Raw genomic sequence first — 18,178 nt, 5'->3', positions numbered from 1 at the left:
TTGTTTCACCATCTTCATCTGATTTTCTCATGGTTTCACCATCTTGATCTGATTTTCTCATTATTTCAGCATCTTGATTTGCTTTTCTCTTTGTTTCACCATCTTGATTTGCCGTTCTCTTTGTTTCACCATCTTGATTTGCCGTTCTCTTTGTTTCACCATCTTGATCTGCTTTTCTCTTTGTTTCACCATCTTGATTTGCTTTTGTCTTTGTTTCACCATCTTGATTTGCTTTTCTCTTTGTTTCACCATCTTGATTTGCTTTTGTCTTTGTTGCACCATCTTGATTTGCTGTTCTCTTTGTTTCACCATCTCGATCTGATTTTCTAATTGTTTCACCATCTTGATTTGCTTTTCTCTTTGTTTCACAATCTTGATCTGCTTTTCTCTTTGTTTCACCATCTTGATTTGCTTTTCTCATTGTTTCACCATCTTGATTTGCTTTTCTCATTATTTCACCATCTTGATTTGCTTTTGTCTTTGTTGCACCATCTTGATTTGCTGTTCTCTTTGTTTCACCATCTTGATCTGCTTTTCTCTTTGTTTCACCATCTTGATCTGCTTTTCTCTTTGTTTCACCATCTTGATTTGCTTTTCTCTTTGTTTCACCATCTAGATCTGATTTTCTCATTGTTTCACCATCTTGATTTGCTTTTTTCTTTGTTGCACCATCTTGATTTGCTGTTCTCTTTGTTTCACCATCTTGACCTGCTTTTCTCTTTGTTGCACCATCTTGATTTGCTGTTCTCTTTGTTTCACCATCTTGATCTGATTTTCTCATTGTTTCACCATCTTGATCCGATTTTCTAATTGTTTCACCATCTTGATCTGATTTTCTCATTGTTTCACCACCTTGATCTGATTTTCCAATTGTTTCACCATCTTGATCTGATTTTATAATTGTTTCACCATCTTGATCTGATTTTCCAATTGCTTCACCATCTTGATCTGATTTTATATTTTGGACACTATCTCCTTCTCCCACCTTTCTTCGCACCTCTTCATCGCTCACCGTTTGTTCACCTTGATTCTCAACAGCTCTCTCCACTTTATTCACCTTCTCGTGATCATCAGAATATTTCTCTTCCAACTCATCATCCTTCGATTCTTGCTTGACATGCAGAACTTTCCAGAACTGAGAACTCCTTTCTCTTGGTTTTCCACAACGCTGATCTTTCCTTGCAGTCGATCCCATGACTCTCTGATGTGCCAACCCCCCCAAGCTCCACCTGAGATTTCAAACACACCACCTGGCTCCACATACACCAACTCTCTCAGTTCCCAACCTCTCTGTATATTTGTTTGTGTTGCCCACCTGACCCTCTCTCCTCCACTCAAACCACCAACCGTCTCCCCCATTACAAATTCCTCTCCATCTGTTCCTCCCAGAGTCTTCATTCCCTTTTGGCACGTCCACTCCTCCCAACATTCCCAAAACATCATCTCCCGTGTCCACATTTTCTCCTTCGTGTTCCTCCAGACTCGAATTTCACCCTCTGGAATTCTCACACGAAAACAAAAATGGAAACTTAAATTAAAAATGAAATCCTTTAAAACACCATCATTTATTATTTATTTAACATTCATGCTTACCGACGTCCTTCGGCGCCGTGAGGTTCCTCTTCTTCAAATAAAGAACTTGCACTTGCTTGCTGTTTTGCTTGCACTAAAACGGCACTTGCTGACTGCAGGTTGTGCTCACCTGAAGCACCTGTTCGCAATGGCCTACTCCTTTTGGGAGATCCCGTGGTATCTGTAATGTCGATCACCTGAGTGTGGGATGGACAGCCGGCTTTCGAACTCCATCTGAATGACAGCGTGCTCCAAGATGCATCACCTCAATTGTACCCCTGTGCTAGAACGGTAGTTTTTTCGGTTAAAAAAAACCCCAGAATGGACAACTTAATGGCGCGTCCGCCGTCACCCGAGCTGTTCTGGTGCCCAGGACGGTGGCTTCAAGTTTCGAATGAGTCACACGGTGATACCCCGAAAAAGTGGTGGCTGTGGAGGGACGGATCGGTTTAAATGGGATTACATTGGTAGCTGCATGTATTGGAGAAGGAGGAGTGTAGGGGTATTGCCTTGTGTGGATGGTAGGTAGTTTGTGTGCACGGGTCATGATGCTGAGGTTGGTGCAGCGTAGGCATGATGGGCCGAACGTCCTCCTCGTGTGCCAAAGTCCCTTGTAGAGTAAATTTGACGCCTTTGTGGAGGAACTTTCCAAAATATATTAGAATCAACGTGGGTTCGAATCCTGCCCCAGCTTTAAACCGTCATCCAGGGTATCACGGATTCCGGAGGACCAATCACAACGCAGCACATTTTGTCCCCGCCCCCGTAGCTTGCATCCGTTTGACCCCCTGATTGGCAGTCAGGAATCACGTGGTGGGTTAAAGCGGCACCAGTGGTTCGGAGCAGCGTTGGCAGTGTTATGACCCAGCCCTTTAGGTAGAGGGCTTGGGGAACCGCCTATTGCTCCGGAGGTCCTGATTGACATTTTCAGAAGACCAATACGTACCCCATGTGCGGTCGCGCTGTATCAGCAATCAGATGTGACTGAGCGACACCACCAAGAAATAAAGAGACCATGTTACAAAACAGCAAAAAAGAACATAATAAAATATATTCAGTGATAATAATTAAGAAATTAAAGGACAGACAGGTGCCAAGACAAAATGGACAAGACAGACAATTCCATGACCCACCAGGTATCCCAAGCTAAACCCCAGGGGGGAGGTCGGTGGGAAAGCAAAATAACAAAATATTATTTGCCAAGATATAAAGAGAATAATGTGTAAAGGAGAAAGGTGGGGGTGAAGAAGAATTCAGGCCTGTTTGAGTTGACGTTCCAACGGCCTCGTCCCAACCACAGGCCACACGGCCGACACTTCACCACCACCCCTCCCTCTCTCTTGAAGGATTCTCAAACTTCGCCAACGAACAAACCGGAGCAATTCCTGCAACACCTTGAAGCCACACGTTGCTTCAGGTCGGCTCAGGTGACACTGAGGAGGAGAAAACGCTTCTGCTCCCCCTCCGATCAACGTGGCCCAATGAGGCTCTCGTCTGCCTCAGTGTCTTCAACACAGACAGTGCCTCCAAGTTCCAACAGGCGGCCCTCGGAGGGATCACTCTAATCCTCAACGAGGTCCCATCACACAGGCCAGGTCTCTCATCACACAGGCCAGACGCGCATCCTCCGTGAATTTCCCGCCTTTTTCTCTCCCTCACGCCTCACACTCGCCTTTCCGCCCGCCACCACGGCTCTCGCTTCTTCTTTCCTCCACTTTCCTCTCTTCAAAATCCACACAGTACCACCGCATGAGATAATGTGGAGGCCTCGAAAAAATGGAAAGAGAAGGGGAAGGAAGGTCCTGCAGCAGAAGGATCAAAAACAATAAAAAAAAATTCAGGAAGAAAGAAAACCACAACAACCGCGGCAAAACCAATGCAATACCCCCCCTCCCCCCACCCCCATGAACGTAACAGCAACTGACGTGAGGAAACATAATGCGAAGGGACGAGTGCGGAACACGAACTGTGGGCACGTGGGCGGAGAAAACGTTCTGAGTCGTGACAATCCCCATTGGTTGGCATCCATCAGGAGGAGGGAATTCCTCCTTCGGAAATGGCAGGCTGAGTGCAGTGAGAAATGCGGTGCCATTGTCATGACGTCACTGGCACCCAGAGTGCCCCAGGAAGTGACAACACCTCCCCCAAGTTCAGTGGCTGTGTTTCTCTCGTTTAAACGTCCTGTGTTGTGTCTTGTGTATTCTCGTCTCTATGTCCATGTGAGTGTGACAGCCCCACGACGAGCCTAAAACCCTGTCAATAAACAACAACAACAACAAAAAAACCACATTCAGGTGGTGTGAAGAACTTCCTTTCCCAGTGATGAAGAATCCCAAACCCAGTTAAGGGATTGAAGAGATCCCGAAGAGAAACAAAAAAGTCTTCCAGTTGATGTTTACACTTTTAATGATTGAAAATGAATCGTTTCCAGGACATGATGAAGTATCAACATTAAAAATGATAAATAGGTTTACATGATCTCCATCAGGGAAAGTTTAAAAAAAATTATTAAAATCTCCATTGGAAACCTCTCCACCTTGATTAGAAATGTAAACAAAAACATCTTAATGAAGGATTAATAGATTGTTTCAAACCACCAGAACGAGTCATGAAACACAAATGATTTTTGTTAAAAACGATTAAAATTTGAAATGAAAAAGATGAACGGATCGAGTATTGTCTTGTGGAAGGAAGGTGAAGGACGTGGAGAGGATCACCGAGCAGAGAGAGGGTTTTGTTTCTTGGCATAAAGAGTGTTCGTTGTTGGTTGTTGTCTCCATTTGCAGGTTTGAGGAGGTGGAACGAAGTCCTCCCAGGACTGAAAGTATCCACCTCCTCTTCAGTAAGGGATCACGGTTCATGGACCAAGCTGTTCATCTTTGTTGTTCTCAGAGTTTTGTTCAGAAGGTTCTTTTCAGGATCATCACCGAATCCCGGACTGTCTCCAATTGTAGTTGGTTTGTGGGAATATTCCCGGGGATGGTTTCAAAATCTCAGTGAGGTTCTTCTTCATTACTCCTGTTGTTCCAATGATCACTGGTGGTGCAATTCTGACTCTTCATCTTCCAAGATCTCTTGATTTCATGTTTGAGGTCTTGGTGTTTGATCATTTTCTTGATTTCTACATTATTTAATCCAAAAATCGCTGGGTACTGATATCTCAATCAGCAACTCTGTCCTTTCCTTTTTGTTCCTGAGAACGATGTCCGGTCACAAGGCTTTGTTTCTTTGTTCATGCTGCATGGGATCATCAGGTCGAACGTGAGCATGACGTCATCATTTCCAATGATTGCCCTTGGTTCGTGTTTCCATGAGTTTCGTGGAACTGGGATGTTGAAATTTTTGCACATTTGGCGATGAATCACTTTGCATACTTTGTTGTGCCGTTGTGTATAAAGTTGTTCTGATAATAGTGTTTTGCATCCCGAAAGCAGGTGACTCGTACTTTCTGTTTCTGTGTTGCAGAACTTACACTCGTCCGTCTGGCTCAGCCCCGACATCTTTTTAAATCCACTGGTGCAGTGTCCTTTGATCTTGTCCATTTATTATTTATTAATCGTTCTCTGTCCCAGTTGAGCTGACCTCTACTGAGCCATTCCAATGAGCCTTCTTTGTCGATCCCAACTCGGTCCAATTATTTTTTGTATTCTCCTGCTCTTTTGTCGTTCTCCCAGTTGTCGGTGCATACTTACCTCTGCAATCGACGGAGCACGGTGGTTATGTTTTCACTCCTGTTTGTGTGCGAGCAGGATATCTCAAAAGGTTATGGACGGATGAAGACGAAAATTTGTGCTCAGGTTGGGTGTGTGACAACTACAATTGTCCATGAGCCAAGAATCGTCCAACAGCCTTAATTTTACAAGTGATTCTTCACTATTGAAAAATGGGGCTGAAAAACGATGTTTAGCGCGATATCTCAAAACGTTGTGGACGGGTTGTGATTAAACGTTGTGGATGAGTTGGTTCGGTGAAATGACAAGAACGAGCCGATTTGACTTTGATTCAGGTCCGGATGCAGATCCGGCCTTTCAGCGGTATACAAAACGTAAACAGTTCAGTCTGGGAGAGGTACGCGCTCCACCGAGTGCCGTAATAGTTGTTACCCCACGACCGCGAAGTGAAAAGCGGGGTTAAGCAATCGGTTCACTTCCGTCTGTCCATCCGTCCACAAACGTCAGTTTGTGATCGAGGAACAATTTAATTTAAACCGAATGTTCTGTTTTGAACACAAATCGTAACACGAATAGGAAGACAATTTTGCCGTTTTTCAGAACTTTGTCTCCGAGTTCATCCCGATCACACATGCGCAGATGCGAGTGATAATATTTTACTCGCAGTCTGCCTGGCAGTGAAACAAAATTGAAAATCATTACAAACGGGAAACTTACTGTTTTAAGGTCGTTATAAAGGACACAAACAACAGGCGCAAATATAACGTGTTAGATCAGGTGGTGGAAAGCGACTCCATCAATGGCGTTAAACATCCGGAATTAAATTTTTTTGTTTGACCTTTAAAATCATTAAGTTTATAAGCCCCTGTTAGACCGAGTCCGAAACACGGGCTTATGGACTTGGTCTCGATTTTCTTTGGCCGTGCGTGTGTGCGTGCGTGCGTCCGCAACTATATCTCGGACACGTCTGGATTGATTGAATTCGTACTTTGTCCAAAGACAACACACGATGGTATACATATACACGTCATTGTTTTAACCGACATAAGATCCAAGATGGCCGGCCGGCGGCCATTTTAGTTGTATAAAAAAAACCTGAGGTCGAACACGTCCTCAATCATTTCTCGATCATGCATTTACCGACCTTGTTCGCGCTTGGCACGCAGAAAACGAACGATTAAATACGTCTGCACGTCATTTTTGTTTTGATTTGGAAGATCAGATCCAAGATGGCCGACCGGCGGCCATTTTAGTTGTATAAAAAAACCTGAGGTCGAACACATCCTCAATCATTTCTCGGTCATGCATTTACCGATCTTGTTCGAGTGTGGAACGCAGAAAACGAACGATTAAATACGTCTGCACGTCATTTTTGTTTTGATTTGGAAGATCAGATCCAAGATGGCCGACCGGCGGCCATTTTAATTGAATAAAAAAAACCTGAGGTCGAACACGTCCTCAATCATTTCTCGGTCATGCATTTACCGATCTTGTTCGAGTGTGGAACGCAGAAAACGAACGATGGCTTACGTCTGCACATCATTTTTGTTTTGATTTGGAAGATCAGATCCAAGATGGCCGACCGGCGGCCATTTTAGTTGTATTAAAAAAAACCTGAGGTCGAACACGTCCTCAATCATTTCTCGGTCATGCATTTACCGATCTTGTTCGAGCGTGGAACGCAGAAAACGAACGATGGATTATGTCTGCACGTCATTTTTGTTTTGATTTGGAAGATCAGATCCAAGATAGCCGACCGGCGGCCATTTTAGTTGAATAAAAAAACCTGAGATCGAACACGTCCTCAATCATTTCTCAGTCATGCATTTACCGATCTTGTTCGAGCTTGGAACGCAGAAAACGAACGATGGCTTACATCTGCACGTCATTTTTGTTTTGATTTGGAAGATCAGATCCAAGATGGCCGACCGGCGGCCATTTTAGTTGGAAAAGAACCCGATTGTTGAACACGTCCTCGATTGTTTCTCTGACATGCATTTACCGATGTTGTTCAAACTTGCAACCAGATAATGAATGATGGCTCAAATAAGCACGTCGTTTTTTACAAAATCAGATCAAAGATGGCCGACTGGTAGACTGGCGGCCATTTTAGTTGTGAATAAATATGGGCTAGGCCTTTAAGTCCATACAGCAAAATTACTAAAACAGCGGGGGCGATGACATTTTGTCTTTTTTACTTGTTTCAATTGAATTATATGCTTGAACACAGCGCAGGGTAAGGTGTTCTCCGAACTCATTACTTAGTTTTGCCCCAAAGGGGAAGTGAGACTATTGCAGTGCGTGTGTGTGTGTGTGTGTGTGTGTGTGTGTGTGTGTGTGTGTGTGTGTGTGTGTGTGTGTGTGTGTATTTTCCCTTTTAAAATGTTTTTCTCTGCAACCGCTTGTTCGGTCAATGCAAAACTTAAAAAATTTGGACATAATTCTCTCCAAAACCGCTCAACGAAAAAAATTGAAACTTTAAATTTGCCATCAACACCCCATGGGGCATATGGAGTGACATCATCGGTGAAGTGGCATTCCAGCCACAATTGGATGGATTGAAATCTTCATCTGAAAAATCTGAAACTTGTAATATATGATCTATGACTGCATTTGAGTGAACAATCAAATTTATGACGTTCATAACCCATGCCAAGAAACTGTGTGACATGGATGATGTGGGTATATGGACCATAATATGAGTTAATGATGGTATTCTTGTTTAGAATGAACACGCGAGGTGAGACGAAGAGTGCTGTTCTTGTTAATTCTGTTTATAGTTCTGTCTTCTTTGCAATGGTTCGGGCTGTATTCGCTGTTGCTTCCATTTCATGTGGAGAATCTTCTATTCGCGCATGTTCTGGGTCACATTTTTTCCAAGGTGAGTTGTGTATTCTTTGATGTTTCGATAAAGTTGATGGATGAGCAAAGGCCCTGAAGCATTCAGAACACTTGTAGGGTTTCTCTCCGGTATGTACTAATTGATGTTTGAATAAAATTGATGACTGATTAAAAATCTTGGAGCACACGGAACACGCGTACGGCTTCTCCCCGGTGTGTATTCGTTGATGTCGATGTAAATCCGCTGAAAAACGAAATGCCCTGGAGCACATGGAACACTTGTTGGGTTTCACACCAGCGTGTGATTTTTGATGACGATGTAAATATGATGAAGTGTCAAAGGTCTTCCTGCATTGTGAACACTCGTACGGTTTATCTCCGGCGTGCGTTCTTTGATGCGTAAAGAGACGTGAAGAAGAAACGAATCCCTTATTACACACGATGCATCTGTGCGAGGACTCATTGGAATGTGTTGCTTGATGATGATGTAGATTTGATGAATGAGCAAAGGCCTTGGTGCAGACAGAGCACTTGTAAGGTTTCTCACCGGTGTGTGTTCTTTGATGACGACATAAGTCTGATGGAAAGGCATAGGACTTGGTGCAGACAGAACACTTGTGGAGTTTCTCACCGGTGTGTGTTCCTTGATGTTTATGGAGAGCTGATAAATTAGCAAAGTCCTTGGTGCACACAGAACACTTGTAGGGTTTCTCCCTGGTGTGTATTTTTTGATGACGACATAAATCTGATGGAAAAGCAAAGGACTTGGTGCAGACAGAGCACTTGTGGAGGTTCTCACCAGTATGTGTTCCTTGATGATGATATAGACCTGATGAATGAGCAAAGGCCTTGGTGCAGACAAAACACCTGTATGGTTTCTCACTGGCGTGTACTTTTTGATGACGACATAAATGTGATGGAAAGGCAAAGGCCTTGGTGCAGACAGAGCACTTGTAGGGTTTCTCATCGGTGTGTGTTCTTTGATGACGACATAAATCTGATGGAAAAGCATAGGACTTGATGCATACAGAACACTTGTAGGGTTTCTTCCCAGTATGTGTTCCTTGATGATGATGATGTAGACCTGATGAATGAGCAAAGGCCTTGGTGCAGACAGAACACCTGTATGGTTTCTCCCTGGCGTGTATTCTTTGATGACGACATAAATGTGATGGAGAGGCAAAGGTCTTGGTGCAGACAGAGCACTTGTAGGGTTTGTCCCTGACGTGAAGTCTTTCATGTTTGGATCGATACGAAGAAGAAGCGAATCCTTTATGACACATAGTGAACCTGTGTGGCTTCTCACCTGTATGCAATTTTTCACCTCTTTCTAAACGCGATGAGGAGATGAAGTTTTCGTTGGAAACAGAAAACTTGTTTGGCTCCTCACTGACTTGGCTCTCCTGTCGCAGGATCGTCATACACCTGTCGCAGTAGGAGTTGTTGTTGTCGTCCTTAGACGCACCCCTAAATGTGTCAATATCCTGACACCATGTCAGGTGATGATTGAAAGAAACTTCTCTGTCCACCAACGAGGAACAGTTGGCACAAGAAAACTTTTCCATTTGTTTCTCTGGAAAAAAAAAAAAAAAAAATTCAGCAAAACATCAATAAATCAGTTTTACAACGAAAAAGAAACATAAACAACGAGAATGGCACTCGGTAGATCGCACACCTCCACCAAGCAATACCTGATCCACGAAAACATATCGGGCTCAATACATTTTTGAGATATCATGCTATATTGTTGTGAGGCTGGGTGTCGGCGGCGAGCACGATCGCTGGTGGAGCAGTAGGGTCGGCTCCACCGAACACCCGGAATTCAGATCGTGCTTCTCGGAGAACTCCGAAAGGCACGGGTCCCTTACAGGACCGTGGTCGCCAATATTTCGACGGCGTGAGGTAGGGTCCACTTGTCTAACTCCAATTTACCTAAGTACTCACGCCGTCCAACTACCCGGGAAACCACATCCTCGGCCGACTCTGTCCGATCTGAGTCGCGGTAACGGCTCGGATCCGGCGTAACCGTGCGGAGTGACCAGAGCCGCGCCGGACCGAATGAACAATTTGCCACTTCCCAATTTCTCAACACGCACCATGCTAAGCCAATGAAAGAAACACAAAAACGACCTGAAACATTCAACAAAATGGATATTTATTTACAATAGGCAGGGAGGGGAACACAGAAGAGCAGAGTTAAACTGACTATCGAGAAGAAATGCAAATAATGTACAAGGCACTTAAACAATTGCTACTTATCGACTGGGCCCACAGACACACACGCGCACACACAAATACCCAAAAGAAGATGGACCTCAATCGTCTTTATTGAAGGTTCCCAGCTCGAGGAAAGATGAGCTGGAAACCAGAGCTATCTTGGACCTTCCCGCCTCGTGCGGCCCTTGACGATCCGGCTCGGCGGGACTTGAACCCGCAGCTCGATGCCGCTGCAAGCACCGGGTACAGAGGGCAGCGTCGGGCTCCAGCTCACTCCTCGGGCACGCGACGAGAGCAGAGCCAGTGACAAGACGAGACCAGAAGCCAGCGACGAGACGAAACCAGGAGCCAGTGACGAGACGAGAGCAGGAGCCAGTGACAAGACGAGACCAGGAGCCAGTGACGAGACGAGACCAGAAACCAGCGACGAGACGAGACCAGAAGCGAGATGACCGCGCCGTCCCGTCTATTTCTTCCCTTTCTCGTCGGGGGCGGGGGACGTGTCTCACTTCTCCGCACCCCTCATTCGCCGGGGGAAATCAGTCGTCTCTCCATGATTGGTCGGGGGGCATCTCGATCCCACGCCCCCCGAAGAGGCTCTGCTTCTTTTGGAGCTTGCTCTGCACCCATTGGCCGACCGACGGCAAACTTGCTTGCATCTCCCTGATTGGTTGAGAGCCGCCGCAAGGTCCCTCCTTGAACTCCGCCCACCGCGGGCGCTATGGCGTTAGGTTGAGGAAGCGAGGTGAAGGCGTGTTGTTGTTGTTATAAGTGTAAAAATCCTTTCTATAAATTAACTTTGCAGCGCATGCACACTTAATTCGCATCAGACATTGGGGAAAGGGAGCTATCTACCCACATTTACTTATTGAAATAACTGAGCTATGGGGACCTGAATGTTGAGTGCTCATGGCTTCCAGATTCGTGACAATATATCATTTTTGGCCCGATCTCTCAATGGTGAAGAATCACTTTAAAAATTAAATAATTCTCGCATGTGGATCCGGATTCGGATCTTCACCAAAATCGAATAATGTCGTCCTTGTCACACACCTAACCTGTCCACGAAATTTCATCGCAATCCGTCCAAAACGTTTTGAGACATCGTGCTATATATCAGTTCAACCCGATCTTTCAATGGTGGAGAATCACTTTAAATATTTCGAGTCGTCGGATCCGGACCTCCCCCAAAATCGAATCAGTTCGTCCTTGTCATGCACCGAACCTGTCCACAAAATTTCATCCAGATCCGTACGCAACTTTATGAGATATCCTGTACACAAACAAATAAACAGACAGACAGGGGGGGAAAACAAAACCTCCTTAACCTTCGGTGGTGGAGGTAACAAGAAAAAGAGCAATCAGAGATTGCAGACCCTCGCGGGGACTTGTTTTGTGTGTAGTTTGGTGTGGTGTACTTTGTGTGTTTATGTACAGGTGTGTTAGGTGATTAACCAGAGAGTTGGTGTCAAAGCCACCCAATGCTCGCCTGTTTATACATTTATCGTTTTTAAAAGACTACTCTAATAATTAATTTTTTTTAAATAAAGTATTGCAGTGAAGTCTGATCCAAATAATTTTTAAGCAAAATATGTATTTGTATATTACAATCAGTAACAAGAGCGCAAGTGAGCACAATATACGCCCAAACAACAAGGTATATACAGAATTGTGCTACGAGATGGAAAACAGCATCCTGGTTGCCATGGCAACCACTTTAGATGACGAACTTGTGTCGCGACACACCGTCTCCACAGTCTGTACCTATGTACCAAATATGAAACGTGAAAGTTGAAAACTTTGGGAGTTAGAGTGCGGACAGGAACAGATGGACGGACGGGCGGACGGACAGACAGACAGACGGACGGATGGACGGACGACCGGTATCACATAATATGCCCCAATATATATATATATATATATATATATATATATATATATATATATATATATATATATATATATATATATATATATATATATATATATATATATATCGGGCGAATAAAAAAATAGTGTGGTAGATAAAAACATTAGAAAGGAAAAAATAACTTGCACCAAAAACTTTAACATTTTCACGCTCACGCCGGAGGTATCGCTATCGCTCTCTGTTCTTCGAACAGGCGAGCTAATAAGAGACAGAATTTGGAACTGCCACTTTATAACTGCTGGCAGTGATGACCGGGTACCAAGAGTCCTGCTTTGATTGGACACCTGACCCTGACCCATGACGTTTTTCATTTCTATTCAATTTAATTTAGAATGGCATTAAAATAAATTCAATACAAATCAAATGGAAGACCAAATCGATACGGAACTGCATTGGAGTCATCAGATGGAACCGGAACAAGGAAAGATGAAGTCATCAGGAGGAACCTGAACAGGATTCACATTTCAGCTGCGACTCCTCTTCCTTATTAAACAAACAACCACAACAAAAAACACCCGAACCCAGATCAAAAAATAAATAATTCTAGCTGCCAGACCATGCGTCCGACCAGGTTGAAATTTAAAACATGTATTCCCCATCACTGCCTGATCATAACTGTGAAGTTTCACATCGATTGACGAAGCGGTTCCAGAGCGAACATTATTTAATAATTATTTTCAATCCAATATGGCTGCCGAACCATGTGACCTATTAATTATTCCTCAACAAACTTGTACACCCATGGCTTGTGGAACATTTCTGTGACGTTTCCTCTCGATCTGTCGAGCCGTTCTAGAGAAGAAGATTTTTTTTATAGGTTTTTCGGGTAACTCCAATATGGCTGCCCAAACCATGTGACCGATGACATCATACTGTGAACCTTTGGTTCCTCATGGATAGGCGGTCATACGTGTAAAGGTTTGCCTCGATCTGTTCAGCCACTTCAGAGGAGATTTTTGTAAGGTTTAAAAAAAAAAAACACCAAAACAATGTGGCTGCCAAATCACGTGACCGATGACGTCATCAAATTTATTCGGAAGTTTCAGGCCCACGACACTGCGGCCAACCTCCCTGGTCGTGGCTGCAGGTGAAAGGTCGATCGAAGATTGCAGCGAAGGAGTGTTCGAGTGGTGGAGAAAGCACACGGCTCCATTTAATGTCATTGAATTCCAGGCTGGGAGGCAACTAAAGGGGAAAATTTTGAAAAAGGGGGTGAACACTTTCTATCAGCACTGTGTGTGTGTGTGTGTGTGTGTGTGTGTGTGTGTGTGTGTGTGTGTGTGTGTGTGTGTGTGTGTGTGTGTGTGTGTGTGTGTGTGTGTGTCTGTTGTTGCGGTGCTGCGAAGCTGGCGCTCCCCCCAGACAATGACACACACACAACATTTCGCGGTCCCGAAACAGTTATTTCATTGGTTTGTGTTTTAGATCGCCCTTCCCTTATGTGTAGTGGGTTTTTGGGACAAAATGCGTTGTGAGGGCTTTTTGACAGTTCTTTACCCTCATCCCGTCTGTTTCACTTCCGTCAGTTCACACACGTCCCCTCCACCACACAAGCATGCACGCACAGCAATGGAGGCAGCTTATTTACATACGTGCACCCTTTCACATTCAAACCTTGCACCATTATCAAACAACTGCTCACTTCACACCTTCTCCGGACTCGGACCACAATGCGAAAACTTTTATACAACCACAACAAAATCTTTATAAAAATCCTTACATCAATACAAGCTCGCTTACCTTTGCTATAAACCACCACAACCGCTACGACACCTCAACCATCACTCCATAACTCACCGCTGCACCACCGCTACGAAATCCGCAACCACAGTCACCACCACAGATTGCCTTCTGGAGGTGGCGAGGCCACGTACCATTCCAGACGGCGCGTAGCTTGAAGCACAAGTGTGCGCTGGGGTCCGTTCAACATGGCACGGACAGGCCGAGCGCTCCGCTCGATGACAGCCCCCATTCGGTGTCCGGCGCGTGTTTGTGGCCGGAAAGCGCCACCAGACACCCTCACCCCATGTTACCCCGGAGACGAGTCCGTGAAGAGTCCGAGAAGCCATTTCCATTTCCGATGAAAAGCCCACACACGGGCGGGGCCAAAACTAGGAGTATTCGTGTACCAAGGGGGATACTTGGAAACGCCCACCGTCTGTCCTGACCCCGTCTTTTGGCCCATCCCTCCCCTAACAACTAAAAAACACCCTTTTGGATTGTTCGCCGGTTCGGGGCGGAATGCGGAGCGGAACAGGCGGACGGAACTCAAGGCACGGAACAGGCGGAGTGGAGTGCTGGGTGGGTGAGTGATTGAGGCGCTCACATTTACACGAAACACCTTCACACGTACGGACTTCCTCACACACCATTGGGACAATCTTCTCGCACGTCTCGTCTGCCATGGAGGCAAAAGAGTGATCGGGGAGGAGGACGAGCCCCGACAAGCGTTCATTTCAGAGTGACCACACACACACACACGCACCTCTTCCGATGTTTCCCTTCTCTGCACCTCATCTTAATTTCACGGCACCTCATCATACCGCTCATTTTGCACCTCCTCCGACCACGCACCTTCCATATCCTCCGTTTTACTCCTCTTCTCCCCCCTCCTCAGCGACTGGGAAGCATGGGTCCCTCAGCCGTGCCAGGTAATAAAAGAAGAGGTCTCAAACACCTCGTCTTTCCTTATCTCTCTTCCCTCGGGGTAAGTTTGTGATGGCGCCTGTCTTGTATGGTGTAAGTTAGCAAACACCTGTTCCGTTCAACGGAAGGTTTGTTTACCGATTCGTGTTTTTAAAATAAGATCTATCTATAATTCCAGCAGTGTGTGTGTGTGTGTGTGTGTGTGTGTGTGTGTGTGTGTGTGTGTGTGTGTGTGTGTGTGTGTGTGTGTGTGTGTGTGTGTGTGAGCGGTTTCTCGACAACCACTGGTCCAATCTAATTGAAACTTGCCAGGTATATTGCTGGGGACCTGAGTATGTGCCTTTTCAAGGTTTGATATTAATCGGACAAGTGGTTCCCAAGTTATGGACATTTATTTACCAACCAATGACAAGACACGTTGCTGCGTAGGCGTGGCCGTTGGGGAAAAGATCCTCAGCCGCGTTCCCCATTACGGGTTACAACGTACGGACTTCCGGATAGTGATGACTTACTGTATTCCAATAATTTCTCGATTTCTTATGCGCATTTATAGATAAACACAATGCCCCAATCCAGTCGTCGTTTACGAGAGCGAAGGAACGGCCTGTGTGGTTGTTTGAAAGTTTTTTTTTTTTGAACGTACGGCCACGCACTAGTTAAATTTAAATTCACTTCTTCCTCGAGCACAAACTGATGTTTGGAGATCGACACACAGACAGACACATGGACATAGACAGAGAACTGAATCAATAGCAGTCCGGACAGCAGGTCGAAGGTCACAGCTTTTGGGGTCAAACTTTGACCTTGAACTTTGGACTTCAATCCGGCAGAATGAATGGCTTTCCTCGTAAACGACCGACAACTCCGTTACCTTTACAAACAGCCAACTTAAGTTCACTCTTCACATGTTTATAAAATAGGACCACAGCACCTGCAGCTCACCTGGACCCTCACCTGATGATGTAACCCAGATTTGGTGTCGTTCTGACCGGGGGGAAGTCTGGGGGGTCTGGAGAAGATTTTTTTTTTAAAGGAATTCACTTAATCGTCCATTTTGACCTATTTCAGGTCACGTGACTGTAACGACCTTTACGATTCCTGTGACCAGTCACGAGAGGCCCAGTGAGTCCATGACGTCATTGTGGTGCGAGGAGAAGGGCGACGCGCCGTGGTACCCGAGGGGGGAGCGCACAGACACGCCTCGTGATGACAACACCTCACCTGTAATGTAAATCCCATATAAGGTGATCATATTAAACACAATTTCGGTGTTGAAGTCGGTACACTGTAAACGGGGCAGCTATAAACCGCCGTCCTGGTGTCGCATCAAGGAGCATACCTTCCTCTGAAAGGAAAAACAAGCCGCTTGTCTCCTCATCCAGTGCTCGATCGACGAGGTTGAAGATCCCATCGAAGTCCTCAAGGACAGGCCATTGTGTGCCGGTGCAGAGGCTCATCGCCATCAGTAAATCATCATCTGATTGGGTGTGAACGAGAGTGAAGGTAAATGGAATGACGAGTGAAGTGAAGAGGTGTAAAACGATATCACAGGTGTACAAGAGGGAGGGTCACGTGTCACGGATGGGATTTACATTCACAGTTCAATTACAGGTGAGCTCCGCACAAGGTGACGTTCCCCCAAATCAACGAGTGCACAGCACGGATCCCCGCACGGGACCCACGAGTTCTCGGTACGGAGTGAACGTCACGTACCGGGTCCAGCCGACCCCTTATCCTCGGCTGGACCGACCGTGGACCCGCGGTCTGGGGGAGAACCCCCGGGACCAGGCACGTTCCCTCCATCGGAGCCGCTCGGGGATCGCGGGGTGTTCGTGACGTCATCTTCACCGGAGAGATCTCGGATCGTGACGGATCGCATTGCGACGTATCGGGAGAATGGCGACGCGCCTTGGTATCCGAGGGGAGAGCCGCGGTAAGCCGGGAAAAGCGGACAGGTTCGCGCTGGCAGATTCGTCACGTGTCGGGAGAATGGCGACGCGCTTTGGTATCCGAGGGGAGAGCCGAGGTAATCCGGGAAAATCGGACATGTTCGCACTGGCAGATTCGTCACGTGTCCGGAGAATGGCGACGCGCCTTGGTATCCGAGGGGAGAGCCGAGGTAATCCGGGAAAATCGGACATGTTCGCACTGGCAGATTCGTCACGTGTCCGGAGAATGGCGACGCGCCTTGGTATCCGAGGAGAGAGCCGAGGTGAGCCGGGAAAATCGGACATGTTCGCGCTGGCAGATTCGTCACGTGTCGGGAGAATGGTGACGCGCTTTGGTATCCGAGGTAATCCGGGAAAAGTGGACATGTTCGCGCTGGCAGATTCGTCACGGGTAAATCACGTGTTTAAACACAAAGTATGAAAGTTTCCTTTTAAGGGATAAACACACGAGTCAACTTCATGTGTATCCACTATAAATGGGTGAGGTGTGTGTGTGTGTGTGTGTGTGTGTGTGTGTGTGTGTGTGTGTGTGTGTGTGTCATACTTTTAGTGTCTATTAATTATGTCGTCTGATGATTAATTACACACCATTGGAATGTACCTTTAAACCCTTTCGACTGCTGAGACCCCTCGACCTTTTAATACTTTTTAAGACCCCAAGGACCCAAAAGACCCTGAAGGTCCTTAAGACCCCAAGGAACCAAAAGACCCTGAACACCCAAAAGACCTTGAAGACCCTGAGGATCCAAAAGACCCGAAGACCGCGAGGACCCAAAAGACCTGAAGGCCCTGACGGTCCAAAAGAGCCTGAAGACACAGAAGTCCCAGAGGACCCAGCAGAATGAAAAGACCCAAAACATCGGGTCAGGTGAGGTGTGGGAGCATGTCCCGGAGCAGCGCGTCGCTGCGTCCACTTTCCGCCGGTACCCCAGGGGCCTCCGTCTGGCCATCCCCCAGGCAGATGTCCGGCCCATCCCCAAGTCCTTGAGATGCCGATCAACTTGCTGTAACCACGAGTCACGCAGTCGGCCCATTGACCTCCTCGAGTCACGAGGATCCCTCGCCGAGAGAGTCTGGTGAGCAGGATCAGCGTCAGGAAAACGAGCCACCTGTCCGTACAGCCACAGCTGACGCTCACGGACCACGCAGGTAACAAATCTCACCTGAGTCTCTCTCGGCGACCGCTCGTTGGACACAAAGAAATTTACAGATTCTGATCCACCTGGGGAAGCTGTCCAACATGAAAGGGACAACATTGACATTTCTTGGTGTAAGAAGCTTTGTGTAAGTTTGAGTGAGAGACTGGATGATTGAAGGAAAGCGGAGGGTCACGCTGTTCCGCACTGATTTGT

General features: G+C 46.2%; 1 protein-coding gene across 5 annotated transcripts; it reads right to left on the bottom strand.

Moving 5' to 3' along the window:
- Positions 1-3,523: 3,523 nt before the first annotated feature.
- On the bottom strand, positions 3,524-16,985 carry LOC147006545 (uncharacterized). 5 transcript variants are annotated; one of them, XM_085868575.1, is made up of 3 exons: positions 16,591-16,978; positions 16,217-16,354; positions 3,524-9,657 (listed from the first exon to the last, which is right to left on the bottom strand). In XM_085868575.1, exons 1-3 carry the CDS (start codon positions 16,754-16,756, stop codon positions 8,018-8,020), a joined length of 1,944 nt encoding a protein of 647 aa, XP_085724701.1. In that variant the 5' UTR covers positions 16,757-16,978; the 3' UTR covers positions 3,524-8,017. The 5 variants fall into 5 exon arrangements, with proteins under 5 accessions (XP_085724701.1, XP_085724703.1, XP_085724702.1 ...); XM_085868577.1 differs by having other exon boundaries at positions 16,470-16,722; XM_085868576.1 differs by having other exon boundaries at positions 16,487-16,722.
- Positions 16,986-18,178: the final 1,193 nt, after the last annotated feature.

Source organism: Eptatretus burgeri, unplaced genomic scaffold (assembly GCF_056783735.1).
Source record: "Eptatretus burgeri isolate ZD-2024b unplaced genomic scaffold, Ebu_testis_v1 Ebu_testis_scaffold_3166, whole genome shotgun sequence".
Taxonomy (NCBI): domain Eukaryota; kingdom Metazoa; phylum Chordata; class Myxini; order Myxiniformes; family Myxinidae; genus Eptatretus; species Eptatretus burgeri.
Note: the sequence above shows the minus strand (reverse complement) of the source record. Positions and strands in the feature narration are given on the sequence as shown.